This window comes from Salvelinus alpinus, chromosome 31 (assembly GCF_045679555.1).
Source record: "Salvelinus alpinus chromosome 31, SLU_Salpinus.1, whole genome shotgun sequence".
Lineage (NCBI taxonomy): Eukaryota > Metazoa > Chordata > Actinopteri > Salmoniformes > Salmonidae > Salvelinus > Salvelinus alpinus.
Window position 1 is genome coordinate 40,852,529 of NC_092116.1, and position 13,224 is coordinate 40,865,752.

General features: G+C 39.3%; 1 protein-coding gene across 5 annotated transcripts in view; it reads left to right on the top strand.

The window, feature by feature from the left end:
- LOC139561065 (polyamine-modulated factor 1-binding protein 1-like) overlaps window positions 1-8,052 on the top strand; it is a 50,910-nt gene extending 42,858 nt beyond the window's left edge. For 2 of the 5 annotated variants that reach the window (XM_071377883.1, XM_071377886.1), the window contains 4 exons: window positions 323-343; window positions 4,340-4,360; window positions 6,283-6,357; window positions 6,446-8,052. In XM_071377883.1, coding sequence (XP_071233984.1) covers window positions 323-343; window positions 4,340-4,360; window positions 6,283-6,357; window positions 6,446-6,525 — 197 coding nt within the window. In that variant the 3' untranslated portion in view covers window positions 6,526-8,052. The remainder of the gene's footprint in view (window positions 1-322; window positions 344-4,339; window positions 4,361-6,282; window positions 6,358-6,445) is intronic. The other 3 variants (XM_071377884.1, XM_071377885.1, XR_011672043.1) reach the window with 2 other exon arrangements.
- The last annotated feature ends 5,172 nt before the right edge of the window (window positions 8,053-13,224 follow it).

The window sequence follows — 13,224 nt, forward strand, 5'->3', positions numbered from 1 at the left end:
GAGGTCAGAATAGAGAGGATGTAGTCTGTCTTCATGTTCTAGTACCCATAATACATCATGTTTTATCTACTGTCTACAGAGGAGGTCAGAATAGAGAGGATGTAGTCCGTCTTCATGTTCTAGTACCCATAATACATCATGTTTTATCTACTGTCTACAGAGGAGGTCAGAATAGAGAGGATGTAGTCTGTCTTCATGTTCTAGTACCCATAATACATCATGTTTTATCTACTGTCTACAGAGGAGGTCAGAATAGAGAGGATGTAGTCTGTCTTCATGTTCTAGTACCCATAATACATCATGTTTTATCTACTGTCTACAGAGGAGGTCAGAATAGAGAACGGTAAGTTGTCTATGGGCTGTATTTCATTGATTTAAGTGAAAACACACTATATATTACACAGATTAACTACACTATATATATTACACAGATTAACTACACTATATATTACACTGATTAACTACACTATATATTACACTGATTAACTACACTATATATTACACCGATTAACTACACTATATATTACACCGATTAACTACACTATATATTACACTGATTAACTACACTATATATTCCACTGATTAACTACACTATATATTACACTGATTAACTACACTATATATTACACTGATTAACTACAATATATATTACACTGATTAACTACACTATATATTACACTGATTAACTACACTATATATTACACAGATTAGCTACACTATATAATACACAGATTAACTACACTATATATACAAAAGTATGTGGACAACTCTTTAAATTAGTAGATTCTATTTCAGCCACACCCGTTGCTGACAGGTGTATAAAATCAAGCACACAGCCATGCAATCTCCATAGACAAACATTGTCAGTAGAATGGCCTTACTGAAGAGCTCAGCGACTTTCAACGTGGCACTGTCTTAGGATGCCACCTTTCCAACAAGTCAGTTGGTCAAGTTTCTGCCCTGCTAGAGCTGCCCCGGTCAAGTGTAAGTGCTGTTATTGTGGAGTGGAAACATCTAGGAGCAAAAATGTCTCAGCCGTTTAGTGGTAGGCCACAGAATCTCACAGAATGGGACCGCCAAGTGTTGAAGGCCGTAAAAATCGTCTGTCCTCGGTTGCAACACTCAGTACTGAGTTCCAAACTGCCTCTGGATGCAACGTCAACACAATAACTGTTTGTCTGGAGCTTCATGAAATGGGTTTCCGTGGCCGAGCAGCCGCACACAAGCCTAAGACCACCATGCTCAATGCCAAGCGTCGGATGGAGTAGTGTAAAGCTCACCGCCATTGGACTCTGGACTAGTGGAAATACGTTCTCAGGAGTGATGAATCACGCTTCACCATCTGGCAGTCTGACAGATGAATCTGGGTTTGGCAGATGCCAGGAGAACACTACCTGCCCCAATGCATAGTGCCAACTGTAAAGTTTGGTGGAGGAGGAATAATGGTCTGGGGCTGTTTTTCATGGTTCGGGCCCCTTAGTTCCAGTGAAGAGAAATCTTTGTGGCAACAGTTTGGGGAAGGCCCTTTCCTGTTTCTGCATGACAATGCCACTATGCACAAAGCGAGATCCATACAGATGTTTTGTCGAGATCGGTATGGAAGAACTTGACTGGCCTACACAGAGCCCTGACCTCAACCCCATCGAACACCTTTGGGATGAATTGGACGCCGACTGCGAGTCAGGCCTAATCGCCCAGCATCAATCGATCAATCAAATGTATTTATGAAGCCCTTTTTACATCAGCCGATGTCACAAAGTGCTGTACAGAAACCCAGCCTAAAACCCAAAACAGCAAGCAATGTAGATGTAGAAGCACGGTGGCTAGGAAAAACTCCCTAGAAAGGCCAAAACCTAGGAAGAAACCTAGAGAGGAACCAGGCTATGAGGGGTGGCCAGTCCTCTTCTGGCTGTGCCAGGTGGAGATTATAACAGAACATGGCCAAGATGTTCAAATGTTGATAAATGACCAGCAGGGTCAAATAATAATAATCACAGTGGTTGTAGAGGGTGCAACAGGTCAGCACCTCAGGAGTAAATGTCAGTTTGCTTTTCATAGCCGATCATTCTGAGTATCTCTACTGCTCCTGCTGTCTCTGGAGAGTTGAAAACAGCAGGTCTGGGACAGGTAGCACGTCCGGTGAACAGGTCAGGGTTACATAGCCGCAGGCAGAACAGTTGAAAACAGCAGGTCTGGGAAAAGGTAGCTTAAAACTTTCCACCTTCTCCACTACTGTCCCGTCGATGTGTATAGGGGGGTGCTCCCTCTGCTGTTTCCTGAAGTCCACAATCATCTCTTTTGTTGACGTTGAGTGAGAGGTTATTTTCCTGACACCACACTCCGAGGGCCCTCACCTCCTCCCTGTAGGCCGTCTCGTCGTTGTTGGTAATCAAGCCTACCACTGTAGTGTCATCTGCAAACTTGATGATCGGGTTGGAGGCGTGAGCGTTAAGCAAATTGGAGTGGGTCTAGGGTATCAGGTAGGGTGGAGGTGATATGGTCCTTGACTAGTCTCTCAAAGCACTTCATGATGACGGAAGTGAGTGCTACGGGGCGATAGTCATTTAGCTCAGTTACCTTAGCTTTCTTGGGAACAGGAACAATGGTGGCCCTCTTGAAGCATGTGGGAACAGCAGACTGGGATAAGGATTGATTGAATATGTCCGTAAACACTCCAGCCAGCTGGTCTGCGCATGCTCTGAGGACGCGGCTGGGAATGCCGTCTGGGCCTGCAGCCTTGCGAGTGTTAACACGTTTAAATGCTTTACTCACGTTGGCCGCGGTGAAGGAGAGTCCGCAGGTTTTGGTAGGGGGCCGTGTCAGTGGCACTGTATTGTCCTCAGAGCGAGCAAAAAAGTTATTTAGTCTGTCTGGGAGCAAGACATCCTGGTCCGCGACGGGGCTGGTTTTCTTTTTGTAATCCGTGATTGACTGTAGACCCTGCCACATACCTCTCGTGTCTGAGCCGTTGAATTGTGAATCAACTTTGTCTCTATACTGACACAGCTTGTTAGCTCTATACTGATGCTTAGCACAACCAGGTGGACTGGGGACAGCAAGGAGTCATCAGGCCAGATAGTCCTGAGGCATGGTCCTAGGGCTCAGGTCCTCTGAGAGAAGAGAGAGAGGGAGACCTCACTAATGCTCTTGTGGCTGAATGGAAGCAATTCCCCACAGCAATGTTCCATCATCTAGTGGAAAGCCTTCCCAGAATAGTGGAGGCTGTTATAGCAGCCAAGGGGGACCAACTCCATATTAATGCCTTCCCAGAATAGTGGAGGCTGTTATAGCAGCAAAGGGGGACCAACTCCATATTAATGCCTTCCCAGAATAGTGGAGGCTGTTATAGCAGCAAAGGGGGACCAACTCCGTATTAATGCCTTCCCAGAATAGTGGAGGCTGTTATAGCAGCAAAGGGGGACCAACTCCATATTAATGACTTCCCAGAATAGTGGAGGCTGTTATAGCAGCAAAGAGGGGACCAACTCCATATTAAAGCCTTCCCAGAATAGTGGAGGCTGTTATAGCAGCAAAGGGGGACCAACTCCATATTAATGCCTTCCCAGAATAGTGGAGGCTGTTATAGCAGCAAAGGGGGGACCAACTCCATATTAAAGCCTTCCCAGAATAGTGGAGGCTGTTATAGCAGCAAAGGGGGACCAACTCCATATTAATGACTTCCCAGAATAGTGGAGGCTGTTATAGCAGCAAAGAGGGACCAACTCCATATTAATGCCTTCCCAGAGTAGTGGAGGCTGTTATAGCAGCAAAGGGGGACTGACTCCATATTAATGACTTCCCAGAATAGTGGAGGCTGTTATAGCAGCAAAGGGGGACCAACTCCATATTAATGACTTCCCAGAAGAGTGGAGGCTGTTATAGCAGCAAAGGGGGACCAACTCCATATTAATGACTTCCCAGAAGAGTGGAGGCTGTAATAGCAGCAAAGGGGGACCAACTCCATATTAATGACTTCCCAGAATAGTGGAGGCTGTTATAGCAGCAAAGGGGGACTGACTCCATATTAATGACTTCCCAGAATAGTGGAGGCTGTTATAGCAGCAAAGGGGGACCAACTCCATATTAATGACTTCCCAGAAGAGTGGAGGCTGTTATAGCAGCAAAGGGGAACCAACTCCATATTAATGACTTCCCAGAAGAGTGGAGGCTGTTATAGCAGCAAAGGGGAACCAACTCCATATTAATGCCCATGATTTTGGAATGAGATGCTCAATGAGCAGGTGTCCACATGCTTTTGGTCATGTAGTGTATAAATATCATGATTCAATGATTATTTAATTATCAATATCTCACTATCTTTATTTAATTTTTACACCAGATGGACTGAAAGCAGAACTGAGTAAGTAGTGTGTGTGTTTGTCTACATTGTTAAGGCTCACCAACATGTGTGTTCTGACTATCTGTTATATTACATATATACAATTGATGGTCAGTTTATTATATCCATATATCTATCTTTTCTATCTATCTATCTGTTATATCGATTATATCTATCTGTTATATATATCTATTCTATCTATCTGTTATATCTATTCTATCTATCTGTTATATCTATTCTATCTGTTATATCTATTCTATCTGTTATATCTATTATTTCTATCTGTTATATCTATTCTATCTGTTATATCTATTCTATCTATCTGTTATATCTATTCTATCTATCTGTTATATATATTCTATCTGTTATATATATTCTATTCTATCTGTTATATATATTATATCTATCTGTTATATCTATTCTATCTATCTGTTATATCTATTCTATCTATCTGTTATATCTATTCTATCTATCTGTTATATCTATTCTATCTATCTGTTATATATATTCTATTCTATCTGTTATATCTATTATATTCTATCTGTTATATATATTCTATCTATCTGTTATATCTATTCTATTCTATCTGTTATATCTATTCTATCTGTTATATATCTATCTGTTATATCTATTCTATCTGTTATATCTATTCTATCTGTTATATCTATCTGTCTGTTATATCTGTTATATCTATTCTATCTATCTATTCTATCTATCTGTTATATCTATTATATTCTATCTATTCTATCTATCTGTTATATCTATTCTATCTGTTATATCTATCTGTCTGTTATATCTATTCTATCTATCTGTTATATCTATTCTATCTATCTGTTATATCTATTCTATCTATCTGTTATATCTATTCTATTCTATCTGTTATATCTATTCTATCTATCTGTTATATCTATTCTATCTGTTATATCTATTCTATCTGTTATATCTATTCTATCTATCTGTTATATCTATTCTATCTGTTATATCTATTCTATCTGTTATATCTATTCTATCTGTTATATCTATTCTATTCTATCTGTTATATCTATTCTATTCTATCTGTTATATCTATTCTATCTATCTGTTATATCTATTCTATCTGTTATATCTATTCTATCTATCTGTTATATCTATTCTATCTGTTATATCTATTCTATCTGTTATATCTATTCTATCTGTTATATCTATTCTATCTGTTATATCTATTATATCTATCTGTTATATCTATTCTATCTGTTATATCTATCTGTCTGTTATATCTATTCTATCTATCTGTTATATCTATTCTATCTATTATATCTATTCTATTCTATCTATTATATCTATTCTATTCTATCTATTATATCTATTCTATCTATTCTATCTATCTGTTATATCTATTCTATCTATCTGTTATATCTATTATATTCTATCTATTCTATCTGTTATATCTATCTGTTATATCTATTCTATCTATCTGTTATATCTATTCTATCTATCTATTATATCTATTCTATCTATTCTATCTATCTGTTATATCTATTCTATCTATCTGTTATATCTATTCTATCTGTTATATCTGTTCTATCTATCTATTATATATATTCTATCTATCTATTATATCTATTCTATTCTATCTATTCTATCTATTATATCTATTATATCTATTATATTCTATCTATTCTGTCTATCTGTTATATCTATTCTATCTGTTATATCTATTCTATTCTATCTGTTATATATGTTATGTCTATTCTATCTATCTGTTATGTCTATTCTATCTATCTGTTATATCTATTCTATCTATCTGTTATATCTATTCTATCTATCTGTTATATCTATTCTATCTATCTGTTATATCTATTCTATCTATCTGTTATATCTATTCTATCTATCTGTTATATCTATTATATCTATCTATCTGTTATATGTATTCTATCTATCTGACTGTCTGTTCTTGTCCTCAGGGAAAGCTAAAGAGACCATCCAATCCCTCTCCACCTCTCCAGGAGGTCAACAGAAAACACAGACTCCTTCCCAAAGTAATCAGTCTTTATGATTCTAATGTTTCTAGAATTAATTCATTCTTAATGTTGTTGATTCGTTCTAAATCCTTTCTATCTTTAATAGAGTCTGAAGAGATGGAGATGGAGTCTTTACTGGGTTCAAAGAATGATTATCTGGATGAGCTGGAGAGGGGTGGAAGTTGAGTTTCTATAGAGAGGGAGGGTGGGGGAGGGGGGACCTAACAATAACAGACCTAACAAAGCTGAGTTTCTGAGTATATTACTTGTGAGTGATATGAATCTTGGTAAGACAAAGTCATTTGATAAACGTGTTAGTCATTACTCTATAATCCACTTTCAGTAGTTCTTTACTTTTTGAAGTTTTACTACCCATGTTTGTATTATGGGTTTATATCCATTTCCTGGTTATTCTATATATGTTTTCCCCATAAACAATGTCTTTCTAATCCCCCTCAGGAATTGATAGTGTTGAATTGAATGATGGACTAAAGTCTCCTGTCAGAATCTGTTACAGACTCTCTTATGTCCAGTACCTGATAATCAGGTATATCAACCAGACCACAGGACTAAGGTCTCCTGTTAGAATCTGTTACAGACCCTCTTATGTCCAGTACCTGATAATCACAGGTATATCAACCAGACCACAGGACTAAGGTCTCCTGTTAGAATCTGTTACAGACTCTCTTATGTCCAGTACCTGATAATCAGGTATATCAACCAGACCACAGGAGGTTGGTGGCACCTTAATTGGGGAGGAGGGGCTCGTGGTATTGGCTGAAGAGGAATCAGTGGTCTGGTATCAAATACATCCAACATGTGGTTTCCATGGTTTCCATGTTTGATGCCATTCCATTGGCTCCGTTCCAGCCATTATTGTGAGGCTCCTCCCCTCAGTTTCCTGTGAACAAGACTGAGTGAAATGTTTATATTTTATCTTCAACCTGTCAGCTTCTGTGAACAAGACTGATTAAACCATTTATTGAAATGTTTATATTTTAGCTTCAACCTGTCAGCTTCTGTGAACAAGACTGATTAAACCATTTATTGAAATGTTTATATTTTAGCTTCATGTCAATGTGCCAGTTTTTTATTTGACTTTAAGTGTTTATTTTTGCTCTGCTTTTTTAGTGTTCACCTTGATTATATACAGAGGGGTCAAATTATTGACATCCTTGTTAAAGATTAGCAATAATGACTATATTACATAAATAAATAAAATACTGACCTATTGTATGCTCAAAATAAATTGTAAATTATAATATTTTAAACTAACACAATTGCTCAGAGAAATATATGTTTGTAATGTATTTTTGTTGTAAAAAGTTAGGGGTCAAAATGATTGACGGCCCAAAATCTACAGGAGTGTGATGATGTCATTGTTATGAATATAGAACCAGATAACAGATAACCAGATAACCAGATAACCTTCTGACTAGTTTATCAGACTCTTCAGGGGGGTCAATCATTTAGAAAATAAATACTACTCCTTAAACTAAATATTATAATCAGATCAATCGTAATTGACACATGTTGAGCAGATGATATAGCTCAGTATTTATTTTATACAGTCATTATTACCTTTATCAAGGGTGTCAATAATTCCAGACCCACTGTATGTTATATATTGATCATGTATATACAGTTAAATGGTATTTTCCATGTATTGATGATTTCTTGATTTTAATAAACTAGGAAATCATTGTGTCAGAACGTGACTCCAGTGTAATATTTTAACATTATTGAATGTTACTAGGTAGTGTTACTGTTTCCTTGGTAACCTGTGGTAGAGACATTGTCCTCCAGGTAACAGGTCTTGTTATGATGTCATCATTATTGAACATGTGATTCGTGGGAACAAAGTGTCTCTGTCATTCTGCCTGAACACTTCAAGCTGTTCAGGGACAATGGAGACGTCTCTTCCTCAGCAGGACAGTTATTAGTAGTGTCATTGGGGAGGATATTCCTTCTGTTTCTATCAGCTATGGAGACAGGTCATCAGTCTGTTATATAGAGCTATGGAGACATGTCATCAGTCTGTTATATAGAGCTATGGAGACAGGTCATCAGTCTGTTATATAGCGCTATGGAGACAGGTCATCAGGAGACAGGTCATCAGTCTGTTATATAGAGCTATGGAGACAGGTCATCAGGAGACAGGTCATCAGTCTGTTATATAGAGCTATGGAGACAGGTCATCAGTCTGTTATATAGAGCTATGGAGACAGGTCATCAGTCTGTTATATAGAGCTACGGAGACAGGTCATCAGTCTGTTATATAGAGCTATGGAGACAGGTCATCAGGAGACAGGTCATCAGTCTGTTATAAAGAGCTATGGAGACAGGTCATCAGTCTGTTATATAGAGCTATGGAGACAGGTCATCAGTCTGTTATATAGAGCTATGGAGACAGGTCATCAGTCTGTTATATAGAGGAGACAGGTCATCAGTCTGTTATATAGAGCTATGGAGACAGGTCATCAGTCTGTTATATAGAGCTATGGAGACAGGTCATCAGTCTGTTATATAGAGCTATGGAGACAGGTCATCACTCTGTTATATAGAGCTATGGAGACAGGTCATCACTCTGTTATATAGAGCTATGGAGACAGGTCATCAGTCTGTTATATAGAGCTATGGAGACAGGTCATCAGTCTGTTATATAGAGCTATGGAGACAGGTCATCAGTCTGTTATATAGAGCTATGGAGACAGGTCATCAGCCTGTTATATAAAGCTGTGGAGACAGGTCATCAGCCTGTTATATAGAGCTATGGAGACAGGTCATCAGTCTGTTATATAGAGCTATGGAGACAGGTCATCAGTCTGTTATATAGAGCTATGGAGACAGGTCATCAGTCTGTTATATAGAGTTATGGAGACAGGTCATCAGTCTGTTTATATAGAGCCATGGAGACAGGTCAGTCTGTTATATAGAGCCATGGAGACAGGTCATCAGTCTGTTATATAGAGCTATGGAGACAGGTCATCAGTCTGTTATATAGAGCTATGGAGACAGGTCATCACTCTGTTATATAGAGCTATGGAGACAGGTCATCAGTCTGTTATATAGAGCTATGGAGACAGGTCATCAGTCTGTTATATAGAGCTATGGAGACAGGTCATCAGTCTGTTATATAGAGCTATGGAGACAGGTCATCAGTCTGTTATATAGAGCTATGGAGACAGGTCATCAGTCTGTTATATAGAGCTCTGGAGACAGGTCATCAGTCTGTTATATAGAGCTATGGAGACAGGTCATCAGTCTGTTATATAGAGCTATGGAGACAGGTCATCAGTCTGTTATATAGAGCTATGGAGACCGGTCATCAGTATGTTATATAGAGCTATGGAGACAGGTCATCAGTCTGTTTATAAAGAGCCATGGAGACAGGTCATCAGTCTGTTATATAGAGCCATGGAGACAGGTCATCAGTCTGTTATATAGAGCTCTGGAGACAGGTCATCAGTCTGTTATATAGAGCTATGGAGACAGGTCATCAGTCTGTTATATAGAGCTCTGGAGACAGGTCAGTCTGTTATATAGAGCTATGGAGACATGTCATCAGTCTGTTATATAGAGCTATGGAGACAGGTCATCAGTCTGTTATATAGAGCTATGGAGACAGGTCATCAGTCTGTTATATAGCGCTATGGAGACAGGTCATCAGGAGACAGGTCATCAGTCTGTTATATAGAGCTATGGAGACAGGTCATCAGTCTGTTATATAGAGCTATGGAGACAGGTCATCAGTCTGTTATATAGAGCTACGGAGACAGGTCATCAGTCTGTTATATAGAGCTATGGAGACAGGTCATCAGGAGACAGGTCATCAGTCTGTTATAAAGAGCTATGGAGACAGGTCATCAGTCTGTTATATAGAGCTATGGAGACAGGTCATCAGTCTGTTATATAGAGCTATGGAGACAGGTCATCAGTCTGTTATATAGAGGAGACAGGTCATCAGTCTGTTATATAGAGCTATGGAGACAGGTCATCAGTCTGTTATATAGAGCTATGGAGACAGGTCATCACTCTGTTATATAGAGCTATGGAGACAGGTCATCACTCTGTTATATAGAGCTATGGAGACAGGTCATCACTCTGTTATATAGAGCTATGGAGACAGGTCATCAGTCTGTTATATAGAGCTATGGAGACAGGTCATCAGTCTGTTATATAGAGCTATGGAGACAGGTCATCAGTCTGTTATATAGAGCTATGGAGACAGGTCATCAGCCTGTTATATAAAGCTGTGGAGACAGGTCATCAGCCTGTTATATAGAGCTATGGAGACAGGTCATCAGTCTGTTATATAGAGCTATGGAGACAGGTCATCAGTCTGTTATATAGAGCTATGGAGACAGGTCATCAGTCTGTTTATATAGAGCCATGGAGACAGGTCAGTCTGTTATATAGAGCCATGGAGACAGGTCATCAGTCTGTTATATAGAGCTATGGAGACAGGTCATCAGTCTGTTATATAGAATTATGGAGACAGGTCATCAGTCTGTTATATAGAGCTATGGAGACAGGTCATCACTCTGTTATATAGAGCTATGGAGACAGGTCATCAGTCTGTTATATAGAGCTATGGAGACAGGTCATCAGTCTGTTATATAGAGCTATGGAGACAGGTCATCATTCTGTTATATAGAGCTATGGAGACAGGTCATCAGTCTGTTATATAGAGCTATGGAGACAGGTCATCAGTCTGTTATATAGAGCTATGGAGACAGGTCATCAGTCTGTTATATAGAGCTATGGAGACAGGTCATCAGTCTGTTATATAGAGCTATGGAGACAGGTCATCAGTCTGTTATATAGAGCTATGGAGACCGGTCATCAGTCTGTTATATAGAGCTATGGAGACAGGTCATCAGTCTGTTTATAAAGAGCCATGGAGACAGGTCATCAGTCTGTTATATAGAGCCATGGAGACAGGTCATCAGTCTGTTATATAGAGCTATGGAGACAGGTCATCAGTCTGTTATATAGAGCTATGGAGACAGGTCATCAGTCTGTTATATAGAGCTCTGGAGACAGGTCAGTCTGTTATATAGAGCTATGGAGACAGGTCATCAGTCTGTTATATAGAGCTCTGGAGACAGGTCATCAGGAGACAGGTCATCAGTCTGTTATATAGAGCTATGGAGGCAGGTCATCAGTCTGTTATATAGAGCTATGGAGACAGGTCATCAGTCTGTTATATAGAGCTATGGAGACAGGTCATCAGTCTGTTATATAGAGCTGTGGAGACAGGTCATCAGCCTGTTATATAGAGCTATGGAGACAGGTCATCAGTCTGTTATATAGAGCTATGGAGACAGGTCATCAGTCTGTTATATAGAGCTATGGAGACAGGTCATCAGCCTGTTATATAGAGCTATGGAGACAGGTCATCAGTCTGTTATATAGAGCTATGGAGACAGGTCATCAGTCTGTTATATAGAGCTATGGAGACAGGTCATCAGTCTGTTATATAGAGCTATGGAGAAAGGTCATCAGTCTGTTATATAGAGCTATGGAGACAGGTCACCAGTCTGTTATATAGAGTTATGGAGACAGGTCATCAGGAGACAGGTCATCAGTCTGTTATATAGAGCTATGGAGACAGGTCATCAGTCTGTTATATAGAGCTATGGAGACAGGTCATCAGTCTGTTATATAGAGCTCTGGAGACAGGTCATCAGGAGACAGGTCATCAGTCTGTTATATAGAGCTATGGAGACAGGTCATCAGTCTGTTATATAGAGCTATGGAGACAGGTCATCAGTCTGTTATATAGAGCTATGGAGACAGGTCATCAGTCTGTTATATAGAGCTATGGAGACAGGTCATCAGTCTGTTATATAGAGCTCTGGAGACAGGTCATCAGTCTGTTATATAGAGCTATGGAGACAGGTCATCAGTCTGTTATATAGAGCTATGGAGACAGGTCATCAGTCTGTTATATAGAGCTATGGAGACAGGTCATCAGTCTGTTATATAGAGCTATGGAGACAGGTCATCAGTCTGTTTATAAAGAGCCATGGAGACAGGTCATCAGTCTGTTATATAGAGCCATGGAGACAGGTCATCAGTCTGTTATATAGAGCTCTGGAGACAGGTCATCAGTCTGTTATATAGAGCTATGGAGACAGGTCATCAGTCTGTTATATAGATCTATGGAGACAGGTCAGTCTGTTATATAGAGCTATGGAGACAGGTCATCAGTCTGTTATATAGAGCTCTGGAGACAGGTCATCAGGAGACAGGTCATCAGTCTGTTATATAGAGCTATGGAGACAGGTCACCAGGAGACAGGTCATCAGTCTGTTATATAGAGCTATGGAGACAGGTCATCAGTCTGTTATATAGAGCTATGGAGACAGGTCATCAGTCTGTTATATAGAGCTATGGAGACAGGTCATCAGTCTGTTATATAGAGCTATGGAGACAGGTCATCAGTCTGTTATATAGAGCTATGGAGACAGGTCATCAGTCTGTTATATAGAGCTATGGAGACAGGTCATCAGGAGACAGGTCATCAGTTTGTTATATAGAGCTATGGAGACAGGTCATCAGTCTGTTATATAGAGCTATGGAGACAGGTCATCAGTATGTTATATAGATATGTGGAGACAGGTCATCAGTCTGTTATATAGAGCTATGGAGACAGGTCATCAGTCTGTTATATAGAGCTATGGAGACAGGTCATCAGTCTGTTATATAGAGCTATGGAGACAGGTCATCAGTCTGTTTATATAGAGCCATGGAGACAGGTCATCAGTCTGTTATATAGAGCTCTGGAGACAGGTCAGTCTGATATATAGAGCTCTGGAGACAGGTCACCAGGAGACAGGTCATCAGTCTGTTATATAGAGCTATGGAGACAGGTCATCA